The 24425-nt window shown below is 42.6% G+C and overlaps 1 protein-coding gene across 11 annotated transcripts in view; it reads left to right on the forward strand.

Moving 5' to 3' along the window:
• Window positions 1-24425, forward strand: part of LOC139406763 (exocyst complex component 2-like) — an 85304-nt gene that overhangs the window by 53731 nt on the left and 7148 nt on the right. For 8 of the 11 annotated variants that reach the window (XM_071149770.1, XM_071149776.1, XM_071149777.1 and 5 more), the window contains 13 exons: window positions 2769-2888; window positions 3093-3217; window positions 3307-3375; window positions 3549-3706; window positions 5684-5805; window positions 6382-6443; window positions 9452-9532; window positions 10091-10144; window positions 10951-11012; window positions 11098-11164; window positions 18875-18991; window positions 19491-19632; window positions 24225-24280. In XM_071149770.1, coding sequence (XP_071005871.1) covers window positions 2769-2888; window positions 3093-3217; window positions 3307-3375; window positions 3549-3706; window positions 5684-5805; window positions 6382-6443; window positions 9452-9532; window positions 10091-10144; window positions 10951-11012; window positions 11098-11164; window positions 18875-18991; window positions 19491-19632; window positions 24225-24280 — 1235 coding nt within the window. The remainder of the gene's footprint in view (window positions 1-2768; window positions 2889-3092; window positions 3218-3306; window positions 3376-3548; window positions 3707-5683; window positions 5806-6381; window positions 6444-9451; window positions 9533-10090; window positions 10145-10950; window positions 11013-11097; window positions 11165-18874; window positions 18992-19490; window positions 19633-24224; window positions 24281-24425) is intronic. The other 3 variants (XM_071149781.1, XM_071149780.1, XM_071149775.1) reach the window with 1 other exon arrangement.

Raw genomic sequence — 24425 nt, forward strand, 5'->3', positions numbered from 1 at the left:
AGCTCCCATTTTATTTGTCTGTTATCTCAATCGATCTCTGCCCAATTCAATTACAAACTGTGTTGCTTTTAGTTCCTGAACAATACACACCCCGCCAAGGAGAAATACAATTAGCAGCAATTGTGTTTGTAGGAAAATAACGTTGTCAGTCGGGTGAATGATTAGAAGGCCAGGACACACTGACTGGTGCAGATCTTCACTGTGCAGTCTTAGGGTATTTATTAGGCAGTGTTAGGGTATTAAGAAAAACTTGAAGGGGCAATTTCAAACTCGGCTGAATCTCTGTATTCATATCAACAGCCTGGTAATTCTGTCATTTGAACAGCTCAATGTAAATAACAGATAGGAAAACATGGACAAGAATGAGAGGGAGAAAGCAGCTCCATATACTAAAAGTATGTGGACACCTGCTCGTCGAACATCTCATTCTAAAATCATGGGCATTAATATGGAGTTGGTCTCCCTTTGCTGCTATAACAGCCTCCACTCTTCTGGGATGGCTTTCCACTAGATGTTGGACCATTGCTGCTGGGACTTGCTTCCATTTAGCCACAAGCATTAGTGAGGTCGGGCACTGATGTTGGACGATTAGGCCTGGCTCGCAGTCATCGTTTCAATTCATCCCAAAGGTGTTCGATGGGGTTGAGGTCAGGGCTCTGTGCAGGCCAGTCAAGTTCTTCCACACCGATCTGAAGCGTGATTCATCACTCCAGAGAATGCATTTCCACTGCTCCAGAGACCAATGGCAGCAAGCTTTACACCATTCCAACGTCATTTGGCACTTGGCACTTGGAGTTTAGAACTCGGTAGTGAGTGGCAACCGAGGACAGATGATTTTTACGCGCCACATGCTTCAGCACTCGGCGGTCCCATTCAGTGAGCTTGTGTGGCATACCACTTCGCAGCCGAGCCGTTGTTGCTCCTCAACTTTTCCACCTCACAATAACAGCACTTACAGTTGACCGGGACAGCTCTAGCAGGGCAGAAATTTGACAAACTGACTTGTTGGAATGTGGCATCCTATGACGGTGCCACTTTGAAAGTCAATGAGCTCTTCAGTGAGGCCATTCTTCTTCCAATGTTTGTCTATGGAGATTGCATGGCTGTGTGCTCTATTTTATAAACCTGTCAGCAACGGGCTGAAATCCACTAATTTGAAGGGGTGTCCACATACTTTTGTGTGTACATATAGTGTATGTAGAATGTGTTTGTCCCTTACAGGATCACTGGATATGTATCTTCTGCACGTGTATGTGTGTGGGAGAGAGTGAGTGCAATAGAGACAGGGGGAGTGTGTGTATGGTGTTTAGACAGAAAGCAGTGTGTGTGTGTGTGGTCGGGGTTGCGACCCCGTGGGGAACAGGAAGTCGTGCGACCTGCAGGGTAGAGAAGGAAGTGAGCTGCACCGCGCTGACAGAAGACACACAGGGTCTTCAACACACACACACAGACATGCATATACACACTCACAGAAGGAATTAACTTTCTAATCTTACACACTAAACACACAAGAAACTTTGTAACACACTCTCAATCAGTGTATGGCCATACCCGATAAACACACATAATGGGCATACAGACACACACTGCACATATGGAGCTGCTTTCTCTCTCTCATTCTTGTCCATGTTTTCCTATCTTTCTTTTTATAGAGAGAGGGATGAGAGCTGCTGCTGTTGATCCAGGTGTCGGGTGAACCCTTTCCCATGGTGTCGTGTGTGTGTGTGTGTGTGTGTGTGCGCGGTTGTGTGTATGCCTAAATATGAACTTCCAAACATATGTGTTTCTACTTACTGTGCGTCTATATATTCATGTGTTTGAAAAACCGTTTCTGGTCTGTCTGACTCACCTTGTAGACTTTTCTCACATTTGGAGATGGACGGGTTTGATCTGCTGTACTGTAAGCCTGCTGCCCAAGCAGTCTGGGGTTTTCTCCAAAGCTCATAGACCGCAACATACACAAGAGAACGAGTTTGTGACTCACTGTGTTCTGGAAATAAGCCCTGTTATTTTTCTCAATGCGTTTACAATAAGGATCTGTGGGCGTGCTATTTAAGCTCTAGTAGTGTTGTTGTACTAGTGCTTTACCCTGAGTTTCTATCATAGTCTTTTATCAGTGCAGGTTTCACTTTCATGTCAAAGACCAAAGGTCACGGGGCTTACCTTTCACCCCGTCCAGGTTTTCTTTACCAAACCTCTCCCAGTGACCCACAGGAGTGCACTAAGCCAAGTGCACTGGAAGCAAGGGTGCAAAATAACCGTGCCATCAGCATAAGAGTGCCAGTCAGCCAGTCACCCCCTGGCTGCAGTACCACTGTAGCTCTCTATCACCATCTTGTGGAGAGCAGTGAGCGGCCTGATCAGGCCAGAGTAATCTGACCCAGATCCGCACAGACATCACTGTGCCCAGTGTGGCCCAGCTAAACCCAGTTCGCCTCTGCCCCGTACAAACAGTGGGGTTGCACTCTTTTCAGCTCCCCTTTGCTCGCTTCTCCTCTCCTCATCCTCCCCCTTTTACTTTTCTCTCTCACCCTGAAACAACAGGGCATTCTATCTGTTACTGGCCAGGGGAGAGGTGGACGAGAAGACAAATAAAGAACGGAGGAGAGGAGCGAGTGAGGGATTGTTTGGTGTGAAAGCCTGCTGAGATTATTGAGGAATGGGGAGTTATTATGAAAAAGGTTTATTTAATCTCTCAAGTATGTGTTCCTGTGGGTTTATTTCTCTCTTTTTCTCTCTCCCCCTCTCCTTCTATCTCTCCATCTCAGTGGGCTTGGGGGCCATAGCCCTGGATCTAGAGGGGGACCCTCGCCCATCGGCTTTCAGTAGGATCAGGGACACAGCTCCTCTGAATAAGGGGGGCATCTTGCATACCCCACGCCACAGCAGTGAGTAACCCTACTATATTATAGTACAGTATAACAATACACACACTCTACCAGACCTTTTCAACCTGGGAGTTTTGAAAGGGTTGTGGACATGTTTCCCCAAAAAACATCACCACTGTGTACATTTGTCAAGTTTAATTGTGAACTATTCTGTATTTTTATTTACACTATAACCGGTCTGTCTCCTGTCTTTGTGTGTTGCAGCCTGGCATTATGAGACACCCCAGCAGGTGCAGTTTGTGGAGAAGCTGTCGGACGTGGTGATTGGCCAGCTCCCCAACTTCTGGAAGCTCTGGATCTCCTACGTCAACGGCAGCCTCTTCAGCGAGGTATGCAAAACAGACAGTGATTGGGCGTCATGAATGTAATGATCCAACACAGCATATTTTCACTGTTGTCAAACGTGTGCTTTTATCAGACTGGAGAGAAATCTGGCCAGGTTGAAAAGTCAAAGAAGAATGCCAGGCAGAGACAGAACGACTTTAAGGTGAGTTGTGTTGGATATAGTTTTAGATACACTTTTTATAACCATAAGAATGCCCTCTCATCAGTGTCTACAGTTTTCAGAGCTAAAGCAAAATGGGCAGTGCCTTGTAATGGTCCAAAGTGGTATTGTTGTATTGTTATAGGACTCAAGTCTGTTTCTGTGTGTCTGTATAGAAAATGATAGAGGAGGTGACTCATCGCTTGGTGAAGCTGGTGAGAGGTGCTCTGCTCCCCTCCACCCTGACAGAGCTGGAGCTGAGATTGTACGGTGGCTGGGAGAATAAGACTGAGCTCACTGGACCCTGGCTCACTCAGGTCATACACATCGTTAGGTATGGACATGTCACTGTAGTGCAGAGTTCCCCAACTGGTGGCCCACGCACTGAATTTGGCTCGTGGGTGGTTTTATTTGGCCCCCTAAATTCGCTGACAATTATTATTATCTTTATTGTTGGACATAAGACTCTAAAAACACAAGGAAATGAGCTCCAAGTGATTTTAATTTTGGAAATCTGTTCCGAAGTATTCCCACGCATAATAGAGAAACACAGTTGAAGTCGGAAGTTTACATACACCTTAACCAAATACATTTAAACTCAGTTCTTCACAATTCCTGACATTTAATCCAGTTAGGATCACCACTTTATTTTAAGAATGTGAAATGTCAGAATAATAGTAGAGCAAATTATTTATTTCAGCTTTTGTTTCTTTCATCACATTCCCAGTGGGTCAGAAGTTTACATGCACTCAATTAGTATTTGGTAGCATTGCCTTTAAATTGTTTAACTTGGGTCAAATGTTTCGGGTAGCCTTCCACAAGCTTCCCACAATAAGTTGGGTGAATTTTGGCCCATTCCTCCTGCCAGAGCTGGTGTAACTGAGTCAGGTTTGTAGGCCTTCTTGCTCGCACATTCTTTTCCAGTTCTGCCCACAAATGTTCTATAGGATTGAGGTCAGGGCTTTGTGATGGCCACTCCAATACCTTGACTTTGTTGTCCTTAAGTCATTTTGCCACAACTTTGGAAGTATGCTTGGGGTCATTGTCCATTTGGAAGACCCATTTGCGACTAAGCTTTAACTTCCTGACTGATGTCTTGAGATGTTGCTTCAATATATCCACATAATTTTCTTTCCTCATGATGCCATCTATTTTGGTTTGTGCACCAGTCCCTCGTGCAGCAAAGCACCCCCACAACATGATGCTGCCACCCCTGTGCTTCACGGTTGGGATGGTGTTCTTCGGCTTGCAAGCCTCCCCCTTTTTCCTCCAAACATAGCGATGGTCATTATGGCCAAACAGTTCAATTTTTGTTTCATCCGACCAGAGGACATTTCTCCAAAAAGTACGATCTTTGTCCCCATGTGTAGGCATGCTTTTTTATGGCGGTTTTGGAGCAGTGGCTTCTTCCTTGCTGAGCAGCCTTTCAGGTTATGTCGATATAGAACTTGTTTTACTGTGGCTATAGATACTTTTGTACCTGTTTCCTCCAGCATCTTCACAAGCTCCTTTGCTGTTGTTCTGGGATTGATTTGCTCTTTTCGCACCAAAGTACGTTCATCTTTAGGAGGCAGAACGCGTCTCCTTCCAGAGCGGTATGACGGCTGCGTGGTTCCATGGTGTTTATACTTGCGTACTATTGTTTGTACAGATGAACGTGGTACCTTCAGGTGTTTGGAAATTGCTCCCAAGGATGAACCAGACTTGTGGAGGTCTACAATTTATTTTCTGAGGTCTTGGCTGATTTCTTTTGATTTTCCCATGATGTCAAGCAAAGAGTTGTTGGAAAAATTCCTTGTCATGCATGAAGTAGATGTCCTAACCAACTTGCCAAAACTATAGTTTGTTAACAAGAAATTTGTGGAGTGGTTGAAAAATGTGTTTTAATGACTCCAACCTACGTGTATGTAAACTTCCAACTTCAACTGTTTGTACAAATGTAAGCCAGGTTTGAATTGATTATGTTTTAGTCAAATATTATATCTGTTTTGCATTCTTGCGGTCAATTTGCAGTTTGTAGTCTACAAATGATTTGTAATTATGTTTCAGCCCCCCGACCATCCGCTCAAGATAAATCTGAATCTAATTGATGATCACTGATTGTGTGTGTGTGTGTGTGTGTGTGTGTGTGTGTGTGTGTGTGTGTGTGTGTGTGTGTGTGTGTGTGTGTGTGTGTGTGTGTGTGTGTGTGTGTGTGTGTGTGTGTGTGTACCCCATATTCCTGACCCCCAATCCCACCTCCACTGTCTCACCGTCTTTCCTGCCTTCTATTTCTCCCTCATTTCTATCTCTTTTTCTCCCACGTCTTCAGAATAATTTTTGAGGCTCTGGTAGCTCTCGAGATCCCCAATGATCTACTGCAGGTGATCCAGGATCTATTGTTAGAGCTGAGACACCACTGTCTACTGGTCACCCTGCACCACACCGCAGAGGGTGAGAAAAGGGAGGATGGAGATATGGGAGGGGGGGGGATCTACTGTTGGAGCTGAGACACCACTGTTGACTGGTCACCCTGCACCACACCACAGAGTGGAAGGGAGGGAGGGAGGGATCTACTGTAGGAGCTGAGACATCAACTGGTCATCCTGCCCTCTGCACCCTGGAGAGAGGGGGAGCTGGAAGGATAGCGAGGTTGGGGGATAGGGGAGAGGAGAAATGGAAGGGGTGAGTTATGAGGTTAGAGAAAGTGTTAGTTTTCAGTGAAAGGTGGTTTGTGGTTAACATGTTTTGTTATTCTGACAGTGGTCCTAGTTCTATAGAACATCTGGGTTGATAGTACCAACTAAAGGTGGTTTTGAAGGTAGTTATACACTAGTTTAGAGGGTCATTTCACTTTCTACTGCAGTCTTCCTCCAAACAACTCTCACAGTCCTATTTAAAATGTAATGTGAACTGGTCATGACCATTCAGTTGTTAGCCATCTTCTACCTAGTAGATCAAAAATCATGTAAAGAGTGCACACATTTGTAGCCTCTACAATCATTAATGTTTTTGTATGTGCTTTGTCAGATGTCAAAAGGGTTGCAGAGAAAGAGGACTGGGTCGTAGACAATGAAGGAATCACCAGCCTGGTAAAGCTATAGTTACTATAATATACACTCCACTTAGTGAAATATCATGATTTATTATGGTAAGATACAGTATGATATAAAATATGTCATGGTGTAATCACAGTGCATTCGGAAAGTATTCAGACCCCTTGACTTTTTCCACATTTTGTTACGTTACAACCTTATTCTAAAATATATACACTACCGTTCAAAAGTTTGGGTTCACTTAGAAATGTCCTTGTTTTTGAAAGAAAGGCAAATTTTTTGGTCCATTAAAAGAACAACAAATTGATCAGAAATACAATGTAGACATCGCTAATGTTGTAAATGACTATTGTAGCTCGAAATAGCTGAGATCTACATAGTCATACAGAGGCCCATTATCAGCAACCATCTCTCCTGTGTTCCAATGGCACGTTGTGTTAGCTAATCAAAGTTTATAATTTAAAAGGCAAATTGGTCATTAGAAAACCCTTTTACAATTAGGTTAGCACAGCTGAGAAATGTTGTTCTGATTAAAGAAGCAATAAAACTAGCCTTCTTTAGACTAGTTGAGTATCTGGAGCATCAGCATTTGTGGGTTCGATTACAGGCTCAAAATGACCAGAAACAAATAACTTTCTTCTGAAACTCATCAGTCTATTCTTGTTCTGAGAAATGAAGGCTATTCCATGTGAGAAATTGCCAAGAAACTGAAGATCTTGTACAACGCTGTGTACTACTCCCTTCACTGAACAGTGAAATGGACGCCTTACAAGTCCTCAACTGGCAGCTTCATTAAATGGTACCCGCAAAACACCGGTCTCAACGTCAACAGTAAAGAGGTGACTTCGGGATGCTGGCCTTCTAGGCAGAGTTGCGAAGAAAAAGCCAAGTCTCAGACTGGCCAATAAAAATAAAATATTAAGATGGGCAAAATAACACAGACACTGGACAGAGGAAGATTGGAAAAAAAGTGTTATGTACAGGCAAATCTAAAGTTTGAGGTGTTCAAATCACAAAGAAGTACATTCGTGAGATGCAGGAAAAAACTAAATATGCTGGAGGAGTGCTTGACGCCATCTGTCAAGCATGGTGGAGGCAATGCGATGGTCTGGGAGTGCTTTGGTGGTGTTAAAGTGAGAGATTTGTACAGGGTAGAAGGGATCTTGAAGAAGGAAGGCTGTCACTCCATTTTGCAATGCCATGCCATACCCTGTGGACAGTGCTTAATTGGAGCCAATTTCCTCTTACAACAGGACAATGACCCAAAGCACAACTCCAAACTATGCAAGAACTATTTAGGGAAGAGGCAGTCAGCTGGTATTCTGTCTATAATGGAGTGGCCAGCACAGTCACCAGATCTCAACCCTATTGAGCTGTTGTGGGAGCAGCTTGGCCGTATGGTACGTAAGAAGTGCCCATCAAGCCAATCCAACTTGTGGGAGGTGCTTCAGGAAGCATGCGGTGAAATCTCTTCAGATTACCTCAATAAATTGACAACTAGAATGCCAAAGGTCTGCAGGGCTGTAATTGCTGCAAATGGAGTATTCTTTGACGAAAGCTAAGTTTGAAGGACACAATTATTATTTCAATTAAGAATCATTATTTATAACCTTCATTCATTTTGCAACTCATTTCATGTATGTTTTCATGAAAAACATTTCTAAGTGAACCCAAACTTTTGAACGGTAGTGTAGGTGTGTGTATGTATATATATTTTTCTCATCAATCTGCACTCAAAACCCCATAATGACAAAGCATCTCATTTTTTCAAAATCTTTGCAAATGTTTTATAGATAATCTAAGTATTCAGACTCTTTACTCAGTACATTGTTGAAACACCTTTGGCAGCGATTACAGCCTTACAGCCTTTGCTCAGTTCATCATTCCCTTTATCCTGACTAGTCTCCCAGTCCTTGTCACTGAAAAACATCCCCACTGCGTGATGCTGTCACCACCATGCTTCACCGTAGGGATGGTGCTAGGTGTCTTCCAGACGTGACGCTTGGCATTCAGGTCTAAGAGTTCAATCTTGGTTTCATCAGATCACAGAATCTTGTTTCTCATGGTCTGATAGTCTTTAGGTGCGTTTTAGCAAACTCCAAGCGGACTGTTGTCTTTTACTGAGGAGTGGCTTCCGTCTGGCCACTCTACCATAAAGGTCTGATTGGTGGAGTGCTGCAGAGATGGTTGTCCTTCTGAAAGGTTCTCCCATCTCCACAGAGGAACTCTGGAGCTCTGTCAGAGTGACCATCGGGTTCTTGGTCACCTCCCTGACCAAGACCCTTCTCCCCCAGTTGCTCAGTTTGGCCAGGCAGCCTGCTCTTGGAAGAGTCTTGGTGGTTCCAAACTTATTCCATTTAAGAATGATGGAGGCCACTGTGTTCTTGGGGACCTTCAATGCTGCGAAAATGTTTTGGTACCCTTCCCCAGATCTGTGCCTCTACAGACAATTTATTTGACCTCATGGCTTGGTTTTTGCTCCGAAAGGGAAAGGGGTTACCTAATCAGTTGTACAACTGAATGCTTTCAACTGAAATGGGTCTTCCGCATTTAACCCAACCCCTCTGAACCAGAGAGGTGCTGGGGGCTGCCTTAATCGACATCCACGTCTTCGGTGCCCGGGGAACAGTGGGTTAACTGATATGCACTGTCCAGTGTGGGACCTTAGATAGACAGGTGTGTTCCTTTCCAAATTATGTCTAATCAATTGAATTTACCACAGCCTCCATTTACGTTGTAGCAACATCTCAAGGATCATCAATGGAAACAGGATGCACCTGAGTTCAATTTCGAGTCTCATAGCAAAGGGTCTGAATACTTATGTAAATAAGGTTTTTGTTCTTTATTTTTAATACGTTTGCAAACATTTCTAAAAAACAGTTTTGCTTTGTCATTATGGGGTATTGTGTGTAGATTGATGAGAAAAAAATATAATTGTATCAGTTTTAGAATAAGGCTGTAACGTAACAAAATGTGGAAAATGTGAAGTGGTCTGAATACTTTCTGAATACACTGTATGTATTCGATCTGTGCGTTGTGAGCAGCCGGCCCAGTTTGAGCAGTGCATGGTGCAGATGCTGCAGTCACTCAAAGAACCCATGGAGACCAAACCTGGGGAGGTCAATGTAAGAAACACACACATATTACACTATCACAGAATCTCATTCATCTATGTGAACTACAGGTAACTGCCAAAATTAGGGAAACACCAACATAAAGTGTCTCAATGGGGTGTTGGTCCAACGCGAGCCAACAGATCAGCTTCACTGCACCTTGGCATAGATTCTCAGGCTTCGGTCCATAATCTCCTTTAAGTGTTCAATTCGGGTTGAGATTTGGTGAATGAGACACACACACACCCTTTAAACCCCCTATGCTCCTTTGAGACCCCTCTTTCAGAGTCCCTGAGATTTCTTCTAGCCATGGTAGCCAAAATGATGGGCAACTGGACATTTGTATACATGACCCCTAAGCATGATGGGATATTAATTGCTTAATTGACAAACCACACCTGTGTGGATGCACCTGCTTTCAATATATGTTGTGTCCCTCATTTACTCAAGTGTTTCCTTTATTTTGGTAGTTACCTGGATATGTTGTTGTATTGGACCACGTTACAGTGTGATAGTTGTTTTATGCGGCTGAGTGTCCTGTCTCACCTTGCTCTCCTCTCCTGTCTTCAGATCCTCCAGTTGGATCAGGACCAGGCCTCAGAGCTCTGTGTGGACATCATAAAGGTACTGTACAGTCACTGCAGACTAGGTTTACAGTATATTTTACCACAATAATACGGAGTAGAGATTCATATTACAGTATAGTTCAACATAGGAATCCCTTCAATTTACTGGTAGTTTAGCAATGAAGGTATGGTGTGAATGTCACTAGAGAATAAGTTTACTCTATATTTCACTCTGTCTACACTGAAGGGACTCCTACAGGTCACAGGTTGTCTATAAGCTACAATGCAGAAGTCCGGTAGGCATTTAGGGACAGTTTCCAGGACACATTAAAACTAGTCCTGGACTTTCAATGGAGAATCTCCACTGAGATTAGTCTATCTATGTCCGTTGAACTGGCCCTTAGATTATTGTAGACTTTTTAACTTTGTAGCATGAAGGGGCCAGGAAGCTCTGTGGGAGGATCATGAAGGTACGGTACAAAGTAGAGTCAAGGATTACGTCATATTTCACCATAGGAATACTTACAGAAACCAGTCGTTTACTGTAGGTCTTCAGTGCACAAATTCAGTTCAAATTCAGTAGACATGTAGATGATGTTACTTTCCGAGCAGGTTCGAGAGCAAGTGGAAAAGCTCTGGAAGGACATCAATAAGGTATGGTACAGAGTAGATAAGAGACTAGGATTACACTCCTATTACACCAAAGGAATCACTACAGATTCTAGGTAGTTTTACTGTAGGTTTACAGTGCAATCCATTCACCCCATTCAGTAGACATTTAGAATATAGTACACTGTTACTGTTGTCTAGGTGTGTCTGAGTAACTGATCTGTATATGTGACTGACCTGTAACACCTATTCCAGGTGTTCATCAACTGCCTGGAGCAGCTGAGCACTAAAACAGACAGAGACATCGACACCTCACGGTGAGTACAGGCAGGGACTTTACTTCCAGTGTTCTTTTGTATGTCTGCATTAGTGTTTTTTAAACTCTTCGGTGTGTGTTCTCAGTATGTCCGTGGACCTGGCCTCTCCAAACTTGTTCAGTGGCATTCAGGAGGACTTCTGTCCAACACTGGTACGAAAATCTTATTTTTCTCATTCTGAGACTATTGGCCTCAATTTCACTCTACAGGATTACCGATGTCAGTAAGCGTTCTCAATGAGGGTTCTTTCTCGCGCTCTATCTCTCTTACAATCTCACCCCACTACACACACACACACACACCAAACAAACACACACATGTATCTCTTTCACTGGCAAACCAAACCACTCTGTGTTATGATGCTGTTTCCTGGTTGTGGACAGGAAGCAGGCACAACCTTATTTCCTGTAAATACTATATGTTGAGATGAGAGTGAATGGCATGGGTGTCATGTGGGGGGGTGGGGGGGTGGGGGGGGGGGTGACAGAGGAGTGTGTGTGTGTAGGGTTTTTCTGGTAAAGGGAAATAGAGCAGGGGGCAGACGGGGTTTCCCCTAGTCTCTAGCAGGGGTGAGATGGTGAGACTGACAGCCAGGCAATATTCAGAGCAGATGCCCAGAGTTTATTTATGAGCACCAACGCTTGATAAATAGTGCATAAACCATTGTAAAGCATTAATTGCATGAAGAAATATTCATAGTAAGATACTTTTTTATTTTCATTTTATTGAACCTTTATTTAACTAGGCAAGTCAGTTAAAAACAAATTCTTATTTACAATGACGGGTCATGGGGAACAGTAGGTTAACTGCCTTGTTCAGCTCGGGGATTCGATCCAGCAACCTTTCAATTACTGACCCAACGCTATAACCGCTAGGCTACCTGCCAAGCAAAACAAAACAAAAATCTAAACGCAAAATGCAACAATTTTACTGAGTTACAGTTCATATAAGTGAATCAGTCACTTGAAATTAATTTATTAGCCCCGATTCTATTGATTTCACATGACTAAGCAGGAGCACAGCCATTGGTGTGCCTAGGAGTGAATAGGCCCACCCACTGGGGAGCCAGGCCCAGCCAATCAGAATGGGTTTTTCCCCTCAAAAGGGCTTTATTACAGTCCAAAATACTCCTCAGAAACCGGATGTGGGGGTCTTGAGCCGGCCGTAGTTACACGTGGTTGTGAGGCCGGTTGGACGTACTGCCAAATTTTCTAAAATGATGTTGGAGGCAGCTTATGATAGAGAAATTAACCAACTCTGATGGGCATTCCTACAGTCAGCATGCCAATTCCACTCTGTGGCATTGTGTTGTGTGACAAACCTGCACATGTTAGAGTGGCCTTTTATATTCCACAGACACTGGACAGAGGAACCTAGAACGCTAGCATCTCGGAGTCGCCTCTTCACTTTTGCTTTGCTCACACAAAGACCCGGAAATAAATTGGTGGCACTGCACACAGTTTTCACGAGCCTTGTTTTATGAGCACCTGCCACAGGTGTTGCATAATCTCTGGGAAGAGGTTGCGTGGGATGGTCTCTCTGAAAAAGTCCACACCATACCTATCAGACCAAAATAACTCCACATCCATGCTCTTACCGCCGTATGCCCCACAGACATACAAGAGTGCCATAAATGCTTTGAGTTCATCCATAGACATGTCCCACATACTGTTTATTTTTCTGTGCGCATGAGCAACAGTACAATCTTTGATGTGCTACAACATCTGCATGCCACATAAACTCGTCACTCTTTTCTACCCAAACCGTGCCGTCCCTCCCAGACTCCTGTCTCATGGTGGCAGTTGGGCTCACCGCCTCAGTTGGCTCTGTTCTGGTTTTTCCGCGGCAAGACTCCGGCATCGGAGACGGAGGCTCGAAGTCAGCATCAGAATCAGATGAAGACTCTTCATCAGCAATGTCGATTTTCAAGCTCCATATTCGTTACTCCAATTCATCTAGTCTGTCTGTGCGTCCATTCGTTTGGTTCGGTTTGCCATTCTGAACTACACTCAGTGTCTGATTTGACTCTCCGATGGGAAATTATATACAATTTTCAGCCTTTCATAATACAATAATTAGACAGCCCACAATTCATCATCATTACACTATTGTTCTAAATTCAATCATCCTCTTCACCCCCATTATTCAGATAAATCTAGTTGAATCACCCTCCTCATCATTCAGCTCATTGAAGTCACATGCACCATTATCAGTTTCTATTTGGTTTCTATCGCCCATTCATCCATTGATAACAGAATAGCATATTTAAATGTTATTAGGTTACTAGTATTTGCTTAGTAGCCACCGCAATGCTGCCACTCGAGTGGTCATGTGCTGAATGCATGGACAGCACGGATATTCTTGGAAAAAGTGACATTGGTAAATAGAGATGCACCTCTTGAATTTGAGAGTTATTTGACAAAGGTACGTGTCATAGAAGCTGCAGAATATGCTCTTTCTGATACTATATAGAAATCAAAATGTTTTACCTGCATGTGACTCTGATGGAGGATTTGACAAATTGATACTCCTTTCCCTCTATCTGTCAATTGCAAGATGCGCCCATCTCATCATGTACAAACTGATAGGCCTAATATTGTCACTCGTCAGATTATTGTAAATGTTATCTTGTCTATAGGCTAACTCTTATGTGTGAAATGAATTTCGGTGTCGTTTCAATGGGCCGGCTGTGCAGGCATTGTTTGTTTCCCGCTCATCAACTTGGATAGAGTCAAGGAAATGTTTTGCGGTGGACTTCCGCTCGGGCGATGTACGAAGACGTTTTTGAGATAGGTCCCTAATTAAAACTTTAATTTTTACGTTTTTAGACACCGCTGTTAGTTTTTCTGTTGCTGTATAGGTTGGTTATATTCTTTTAATCACTTATTATGGTACCATGAGCTAGACCAAACCGAAGAGAACTGCTACAACCAACACATCGTCGAAGGCCGAACCAACTACTCGAACACTGAAAATGGCTGCCACGGCCAGCCCTGATGCAGAGTCGGAGGCCTTGTCTATGACCACGCTTGTAGCTGAGCTAGCTAAACAAATAAGTAGCCTAAAAGAGGATATGGCTTCTGTCATCAGCCCTTCGCTGGCACCTCTCCAAACTATCGTTGATGCCTTTTGGGAAATAGTCAACACTTTTGGGCAACGCCTCACTACACGAGAAGGTTTCTCCACTAACAACGCCAAGCATATTGCCGAGCTAGTAGAGGCAGCTGCCTCGCATATGGGTAGATTCGTTGGAGAATTAAACCAGAAGGGAAAATATCTGGATCGTTGAGACTAGTCAACCCTGTGAAATTTGTCTCTGACATGCTGGTAGTAGTGATGGGAAATGGTGTCTCGCCCGAACACACAGATCCCTCGCCCCCAATCCCAGCTCAGGGGAGCAGCCTAGGGCAATCATAGCCCACTTTCATCATTACCAAGATTAGGAACGTGCAACGTGCTGGGCGAGGGAGCAAAATTCCGTGGCCAAGATATATGATTCTACCTGGACCTGTGTGCCAACCTCGAAGCTGAATTCAAGGAAATCAAAACCTGTCTCTACAAGAAGGGGTCAAGTTTCAGCTCCTCAACTTTTCGTGTCTTTTACGAGGGAGAGGACCCTTATTTTTGACACACTTGCATTCAAAATGCAATGTTAAGTCAAGGGGAACAGCAATACTTACTCAAAGAAAGTACAATTTACCTCTCCTGACATAATCTCGGATCCACAGGGGCGTTTTGTTATGGTATCTGGTTCTCTCTTTCACACCTTTTTTTGTTTTGCTTGTAAATGTTTATGCTCCCAATTGGGATGATGTAGATTTTTTTTAACAAACTTATTTCTTTGCTGCCCAATCTCAACTCTCACACTATTTCATTTTTGGAGGTGACTTGAATTGTGATCCAATTCAAGGCGTTCAAACCCTCTCCCTCAAACCCTCTCCCTCAAAAATGTCCAGCGCTTTGTCTACATTCATGAGACTGGCAGGATGTGTAGATCCATGGAGATTCCTTTTTTCCAATAACAAGGAATTGTCTTTATTTTTTTGTAGATAAAGCCCTTCTCCCATCTGTAAAGAAAGTAGAATACTCTGCAGTTGTTGTTAGTGACCATGCTCCTCTGTCACTCGACCTCTCATTCTCATTGAACTATACCCCCCCCCCATGGAGACTCATCTCATCTTTACTTTCAAACAATTCCTTCTGCCCAATTCTATCGAATGCAATTGATGTCTTTATTGAGACAAATAAAACAGATTCGATCTCTGTCTACACTTTGGGAAACACTTAAAAGTGTTTATCCTCTCAGAACAAATGTCCTATTCCTCTCCTCAATAAACCACGGAAAATTAAACAACAGCAGCTGATCGACGCCATTCTGGAATTAGACCAACAATACTCCACATTTCCATCACCAGAACATCATAAAGAAAGGCTGAGTCTTCAAACTCAGTACAATTTACTATCCACTGATAAGGCTGAGTAGCAGCTACTTCACGCACGCAGGTTTTGTTTACCAGCATGGAGAAAGGGCTGGTCGACTTCTAGCTTCTCAACTCGAGTTCAAATCTGCCTCACAGCTGATCCCTCAAATTCCTCAGGTGTTTTATCAGTTAGTCCCACTGAAATCAATAATACTTTCAAAACCATTTTATTCAGACCTTTAAACATCAGAATCACCTGAAGACAATTCAATTATGAATGATTTTCTTGACCATTCGGAAACTCCTACCAGAGTAGTACAGAGAAGAGAGGGGAAATTGATCAACTTCTTTGCAATTCGAGGAGATTTTTCATTCAATTACAGCAATGCAAAGTGGGAAATCCCCTGGCCCAGATGGCTACCCAATCAAATTCTACAGGTTTTCTGCCAACCTGGCGCTTCTCCTGCTGGAAATGTTAGAAAACACCCAGGACCATGGTGTTTTACCCCAAACCCTGACAGAGGCGTCGATCACACTGTTGTTAAAACACGGCAAAGGTGCGTCTGAATGTGGTTCATACAGACCGATCCCACTTTTAAATGCAGATGTTAAAATATTTGCGAAATTGCTCGCCTCTCGAATAGAGTCCACTATGACAGACGACATATCAACGGATCAGACAGGGTTTATTAACGGTTGCCATCCCTTTTCTAACAGTCAACATCGGCTTAATGTGATACGTTCCTGCATCTTCGGATGTTCCTGAAGTAATTATGTCTTTAGATGCGGAGAAGGCATTTGACAGGGTAGAATGGCAATATTTATTCTCTGTACTGAGGAGAATTTGGCTTTGGTGCGAACCTCATTTCTTGGGTCCAACTGTTGTACTCATCATCCAAGGCATCAGTACCTACAAACAAACTTTGTTCACAGTATTTCCCATTATCAAGGGTCACACGCCAAGGATATCCATTGTCCCCTCTGTTACTAGAACCCCCTTCTATTATGCTAAAGGACACACCCTTAATACATGGTATCTACAGATGTGGACTGGAACACAAAGTTTCCTTGTATTCAGATGACTTGTTTTTATATCTCTCAGACCCCGAAGAGTGTGTCCCTGATACAGTGGACCTACTGTGTAGGTTTGTTGTATTTTCAGGTCAGAAATTGAATTTTTTTCAAAAAAATGTATGTTTTCCTATTAATGAATTAGCTTTACACATTCCACGAGACACTATTCCATTTCGTTTGTCCAAGTCTGGCTTTAAATATTTAGGCATCAATATCACCCGTACCTCGTCTTCCCTCCACGATGAGAACTTTATCCCCCTGATTAGCACACTTAAACTGGGCTTTCAGAGATGGAGTATTCTCCATTTTACTTTAGCTGGTAAAGTGAATTGTATTAAGAGGAATGTAATTGCCCAAATTTCAGTATTTGTTCCAACGTCTCCCTCTCTTCACAAGTCTTTTTTTTCATATTTTTTTTTTAAACGGGGCAGTCGGATTTCAAGAATACGTAAAGCATTCCTCCAGAGAGATATTACACATGGAGGACTAGCCCTTCCTAACTTCATGTATTATTACTAGGCCGTGAAATATACTAAAGATTGTTTACTTGGCTTCGCACCCCAGAAACTGACTGGTGTCAAACAGAAGCCAACTACTGTTTCTCTTCCTCTTTGTCAGCTTTCGTCACCTCCAATCTTCCTCTGTTAGCTTTGCGCTACACAGCCAATCCAATTGTCGTCAATACTCAAATCTTTTACTCAATTCCATAAATGTTTTACATTCTGTGATTTTTCTATTCATGGTCATATATGTAATAATCAACTCTTCTTTCCAGGCAAATTCAGCTTTTACGCTGTGGCAGAGGAATGGCTTTACTAAGTTTAATTACCTTTTATATTGATGGCACCTTTGCCAATTTCGATGACCTTTCTATCAAATTGAATCTACCCCATTCAAGTTTATTTGAGTATTTCCAAATCCGCCAGTTTATTTGCAATCAAAGCCCCCCCCCCCCCCCCCCCCGCCTTTCCAATTCTATCACCCGGATCGAGTTTGAATGCCCTTTTGAAAACACCTTTTCAACTAAAGGGACTCATCTCCCATATTTTTTAGATAATCGTTCATGTCCCTTGATAATCCGTCACTTAATCAAATCTGATCTGAGTGGGGTAAAGGACTTGGCGGAGAGATCTGACAAAGTCTGGAATAGTTCCTTACTTAGGGTAAATGGAAGCTCCTCTTAATCAGCCTTGTACAGTTTAAGGTACTTCACTGTATCCATATCAGTAAGGCCAGATTGTCCAAATTCTACCCAAACGTTGAAGGTACATTTGACCAATGTAAAAGCTCCTTGGTGGACTTGACTCACATGTTCTGGTCCTGTCCCCATCTGATAGGCTATTGGTCCACTATATTTAAAACCCTTTCTGAAGCATTTGGTATAGAGTTGCAGCCTAGTACAGAAATAGTTATTTTTGGAGCACCAAACAACAATCCTTCCCTGACCAATAGACAGCTAAGATGCCTTTGCCTCTCTGTTGACCCGCAGAAGGAGTTTATTGGATTGTAAAAATCTGTAAATCCACCCGTAGCTTCTCTTTGGCTCAAAGATTTGATGCTGTTCCTAAAATTAGAATAAATTTAAGTATACCATTCGAGGGTCAACCAACTCATTTTACTCCACCTGGGACCCGACGATATCCTATTTTGACTCCAAACACTTCCCCCAGATTAGTTCTCTTGGCCTCACCCTCACTCCTTGAGGTTATTGTCAAATTATTGGTTGCTGATTAAATAGGCATTACACAAACTCATCATTACACTATTGTCTTTCCTTATCATTCAGTTAGGCCTCATTTAAATTCAATTGTGAAGTAAGGTGCACAATTATCGCCCATTCACCTATTTGACATTCATTCAGTGAGGAGAGAGAGACTCATTAGCTTGGGACTGGGTACCAACATCCAACAGCACATTGTCTTGGCGGGTTAAGTTGGGAATAGGTGTGGAAACAAATGGTACAAAGGCTCAATACTTTTCTGTTTGTGATTTCAAAATTTTGACAAATGAGCAGTGTAAAATACAAACATTTAGGAAAAGTCAGGGAAGGAGCAGGACATTAAAAAATAATAATAATAATTTAATTGACAAAATCAAAGGTCAGTGGCTGTTGGCCTGTGACGGTTTTTGTGTTAAGAGTGAACCCTACCTGTTACACTAATCATGTCAGTGAGGTAGCTGTTCTCATTTAACTTGTATCAGAGGGAAACCCGGAGTGTGTGGTATGCAGTAAAACAGGGTTGGAGTCAAAGATGAGATTACTGGCAGATAATGTTCAGAGACCACTCAATATGACAAATCCAATGTTCTGACCTTTAAAATTCTGTGTGTTTGTGTGTGTACTTGCACGCACGCGCGTGTGTGTAGGAGCAGCGTCTGCTGATCATCCTCAGTAACTGTCAGTACCTGGAGAAACACACCTTCCTTAATCTGGCTGAACACTTTGAGCGACACGGATTCACCGGGACTGAGAAGATCACACGGGTGAGTAGAGAGGACACACACACACACGCACAACCTTGGGAAGCTGCAACTTTAGAAACAACAAACCGTTAACTGGCCCCTTAGATATTTTGGTGTTTAGTTTTTGCTGTTCTGTGAAGAAGAATGTTTGTCACCGAAGATATGATGAGAAAGAAGTTTGTTTCAGGGCAGAGCAATTACACTCACTTTCTCTTTAAACACTTAAATGTCAGATCTCTGAGTCAGTCTCGTTCTCTCTCTCACATATTGGTTGGACCTTCCCGTAAAGACAGCTGAGCGCCTGTAGCAGTTGGTTCAAAGCCACTCAGGGCAGTTTATTGGGTTTTTGCCTAGGGAACAATATTGTGACTATAAGACCACCAATAAAGTTACTGTAAAAGCACTTTGCGACAACTGCTGATGTTGGAAGGGATTTCTAAATAAAAGACATTGAAATCTGCTCCCAGGTTAGTGTTTGTGTAGTTGTGTTATTTAGGTTTGTCTCTACCTCTGTTTCCAGGTGACTGTACATGCTGTGAAGGAGCTAGATGAGAGTTTGTTTGATGCCTACATCGAGAGGAAGTCTGATCCCATCGTAGGATCCCTGGAACCAGGCATCTATGCTGGACACTTCGACTGGAGAGACTGCGGAACACCCACAGGTATACACACACACAGGTCTATGCTGTCTACTTCAATTGGAGGGACTGCACACCTTAATCGCAGGACATTATGCGCTATGGCCAGGATTCAAACAAACACAGATTAACGACCTCTGCACTGTTGATAGACTTTTAAAATGCAATTTCCCAAATGTTTTCAGAGATTGCCTTCGCAATGTTGAGTTTCTGAGCCAAGCCACATGTGTAACAGAGAGAGGGGGGTTTACCCATAATAACCCCTGACCTATAGTGCCTTCGGAAAATATTCAGACCCCTTGACCTTTTCCACATTTTGTTACATTACAGCCTTATTCTAAAATTGATAAAATACATTTTTTTAAATCCTCAGCAAGCTACACAGAATACCCCATAACGACAAAGTGAAAACATTATTTTTTTTTGCAAATGTATTAAAAAACAAAAACCTTATTTACATAAGTATTCAGACCCTTTGCTATGAGACTTGAACTTGAGTTCAGGTGGATCCTGTTTCCATTGATCATCGTTGAGATGTTTCTCCATCTTGATTGGAGTCCACCAGTGGACCAGTGTGCCAAGCTTGTACCGTCATACCCAAGAAGACTCAGTGGTAATCGCTGCCAAAGGTGCTTCAGCAAAGTACTAAGGAAAGGGTCTGAATACTTATGTAAATTGGAAATTATGGGGAATTCTGTGTAGATTTGAGGGGAAAAAATGATTTTATCAAGGGGTCTGAATACTTTTCGAAGGCACTGTATGTAGTCTTTTGGCTTACCTCGAAATATACTAAACCTGACCACTGTCAGGGGAATTCAGGGGACTGTCTGAGCAGCCCTGTGTGTTTTGTGGTTTATGTGTATGTCATATGTGGAGTACATACTGTAATGTCTCTGTGTGTCTGTTTTGAAGTGTTACTGTAAACAGTGCTTGGATGCACTTAGCCAGGGGTTCAAAAATGAGTTTTCTCTATGGGCTTGATGTCTACCCTTTGTATATTTTTCCTCTCTCTCTTTCATTTTCTCTCTATATTCTCTCTTAAGAAGTTGTTTGTTTTTTTGTGGGTGGGGGAGCTCCTTGTGTGTGTCATCTGCACAGTGCAGGAAATGTCAAACATGAATTCTCAGTGAATCTTCGTTCTGTACACACACACAATCTAAATTGATCTGATATAAGTAGTGACATGGACAATATATCATTATGGTCTGTGGTTTTGGGTGTGTGTGCAAAAGTCCATGCACACACACGTGCACACGGATGTGCAGTGAGACCAGGTGAAACTTGGTGGTTTTACGTACCTTACGGGAACAGGAAGTTAATTGGTGTGTGTGTTTGACATAACCCCACTCCCCCACCTCCAAAATGCTCCAAGGAGTGAAAGTGTGTGTGTGTGTGTTCTGCTAATAGTGAAACAGGAACATTTGGACTTAATAACCACAACTATAAGGAATAGGATATGATACTTTCACTGGCTTCGCGTGTGTAGGCCTAGCCTATATGTGTGTGTGTGATTTAGTATGGGCATGCTGCAAACCATTACCCGCGGAAAAAGCAAGACAACTTTCACTGGTTTTGGTCTTTTTTTTTCTCGTGGTATTACTCTCACAGCGCCCCTTGGAAGTATTAACCTAACGTACCAGACACCAGTATACAACTCTTCTATTGTCTTTTCAACATGGCTTGTTAGTGGTGGCTATATTTCTACATCCACCATTCCCCAGAGTGAATGTGGGTCTATAAACCACTTTCTCATTAGAAAGACCAAGACCAGGGGCATTTTTCGGACCGATCTAACAAAATGTTAAATCTACGTTCTGACGGTAGCGCAATAGGTTCAGGGCTGTGTCAGAACTATTTTTGCTATTTTCACATCCAGAATTATGGCCGCCGTTGCTGGCTGTGGCGCCAAAGGGCTGGGTTTTGATGAATAAACCAGTTGTGGGTGTGTCGAGACTTGGCCCCTCACTGGCCAATGAGAATGCGCTCCATAGCTAAATACGTGGTTGCTTCAAGTTGTGTGTTTTTATGTATTGCATTGTCATCAACTCCAATTCCAATGTTAGTCCGTTATAGTTTGTTAAATAGCTTACAGAAACAACATAACAACATGTAGACCTATCCCATCTTTGCGAAATACGTTAACTTGAACCTGTTTGCTGTCCACATTGTTCTAAGTAATTGCATGGCTTCAATAAGGAAATATACATTGAGTGTACAAAACATTATGCTCTTTCCATGACTGACCAGTTGAATCCAGGTGAAAGCTATGATCCCTTAATGATGTCACTTGTTTAGGGCTGTCCCCGACAAAAAAAAAAAAATCTTGGTCGGCCAAAAGTGTTATTTCGACTAATCAATTGGTAAAAATGTTTAAATGTGTATTTTTCCATATATAGACAAACCCTATGTTTTTTTTTTTTAAATAAAATCAACTACAGTTGAAGTCAGGATGTTTACATACACTTAGGTTGGGGTCATTAAAACTTGTTTTTCAACCACTCCACATATTTCTTGTTAACAAACTATAGTTTTGGCAAGTCGGTTAGGATATCTACTTTGTGCATGACACAAGTAATTTTTCCAACAATTGTTTACAGACAGATTATTTCACTTATAATTCACTGTACCACAATTCCAGTGGATCAGAAGTTTACATACAGTAAGTTAACTGTGCCTGCCTTTAAACAGCTTGGAAATTCCAGAAAAATTATGTCATGGCTTTAGAAGCTTCTGATAGGCTAATTGACATCATTTGAGTCAATTGGAGGTGTACCTGTGGTTGTATTTCAAGGCCTACCTTCAAACTCAGTACCTCTTTGCTTGACATCATGGGAAAATCAAAAGAAATCAGCCAAGACCTCAGGAAAAAAAATGTAGACCTCCACAAGCCTGGTTCATCCTTGTGAGCAATTTCCAAATGCCTGAAGGTACCACATTCATCTGTACAAACAATAGTACGCAAGTATAAACACCATGGGACCACGCAGCCTTCATACCGCTCGGGAAGGAGACGCGTTCTGTCTCCTAGAAACATACTTTGGTGCGAAAAGTGCAAATCAATCCCAGAACAACAGCAAAGGACCTTGTGAAGATGCTGGAGGAATAAGGTACAAAATTATCTATATCCACAGTAAAACAAGTCCTATATCGACACAACCTGACAGGCCAATCAGCCAGGAAGACCAGACTATGGTTTGCAACTGATGGTCTGATGAAACAAAAATAGAACTGTTTGGCCATATTGACCATCGTTATGTTTGGAGAAAAAAGGGGGGGGGCTTGCAAGCCGAAGAACCCCATGCCAACCGTGAAGCACGGGGGTGGCAGTGTCATGTTGTGGGGTGCTTTGCTGCAGGAGGGACTGGTGCACTTCACAAAATATATGGCATAGTTGTTGAAAAACGAGTTTTAATGACTCCAACCTAAGTGTATGTAAGCTTCCGACTTCAACTCCTATATATTTTTTTGTACTTTTACCCCTTTTTTGTGATTTCCAATTGGTAGTTAGTCTTGTCCCATCACTGTAACTCCCCTTCAGACTCGGGAGGGGCGAAGGTCTGAAGCCATGCCAAGCCCTACTGCTTCTTGACACACTGCTCGCTTAACCCGGAAGCCAGCCGCACCAATGTGTCGGAAGAAACACCTTCGACTTCATCGAAGTCACATTGCAGGCACCTGGCCCACCACAAGGAGTCGCTAGAGCTCAATGGGGCAAGGAAATCCCCGGCCGGCCAAACCCTTCCCTAACCCGGACGACACTGGATCAATTGTGTGCCGTCTCATGGGTCTCCCAGTCACGGCCAGCTGGGATTGATCCAGGGTCTGTAGTGACGCCTCAAACGGGAGGCCCCGAGAGCGAATAATTCTAATCAAATTCTAAACGATTGAAACCATTTGTTTCAAATAGGCTCTCTCTAAATACACTAACAGGCACCATCATTTCTCACTGTGTGCATATAATATTAAAACAATGCAGACTGTGGAGGGTGTTACACACATCCAAACCTTTCACAGTCGCTGCACAAAGAGCCAATATAAAGAATAAAGGAGAATGCCCACTCACCGTTATACTGCTGCCAAATATAATTTAATAAACATAATCATAACCATCTAACAGATCAGATGACATTCACACTTCTCCAGAAGTTGCATTGCATGCACACCATGGACGATCTCACAATAAAGCCAGGACACTGAATCATTCGAATAAGTTAGCATTTTTTATTTTTTTTATTTACCAATCTGTTTTGTTTTTAAACAACAACAATAAATACATGTACATTTTAATGATATCATAAAATTGCCAGGATAAAAAAGTCACAACGCTGGTTTAAGACCGGTAAATTGCCAATCCTTGCTCAACAGAAAGTAGCAGAATGCTGGCTTTAATAGGTCGAAATTGCAAATGAATGTGTGTTTGACACTAGTGCCGCCTTAATGCCAGACAAAAATAGAACTCCAAGCTTGACACAACTTTTGTTCCACACCCACTCCATTTTAGTCTGGTCTTATTGTAAAAGAAAGCGTGTCAGTGTTTGGTCTGGGATCATTTTCATTTGATCAGGTTTTGGTGTTGGACTGGGTTTTGATGTCATTGCAAAACTACTCTCCTACAGGTGTGAGGAACTACCTGAAAGAAGCCTTGGTGAACATCATCACTGTCCATGCAGAGGTAAATCTTGTACTCAAAGACATGCATGACTAAAAATGGCTTTCTTTTTTTTGTGTATTTGACTTTTTCTCCCCATATTTCGTTCTTGTCTCGTCACTGCAACTCCCCAACGGGCTCGGGAGAGGCGAAAGTGGAGTTGTGTCCT

Source organism: Oncorhynchus clarkii, chromosome 4 (assembly GCF_045791955.1).
Source record: "Oncorhynchus clarkii lewisi isolate Uvic-CL-2024 chromosome 4, UVic_Ocla_1.0, whole genome shotgun sequence".
In the NCBI taxonomy this organism is placed as follows: domain Eukaryota; kingdom Metazoa; phylum Chordata; class Actinopteri; order Salmoniformes; family Salmonidae; genus Oncorhynchus; species Oncorhynchus clarkii.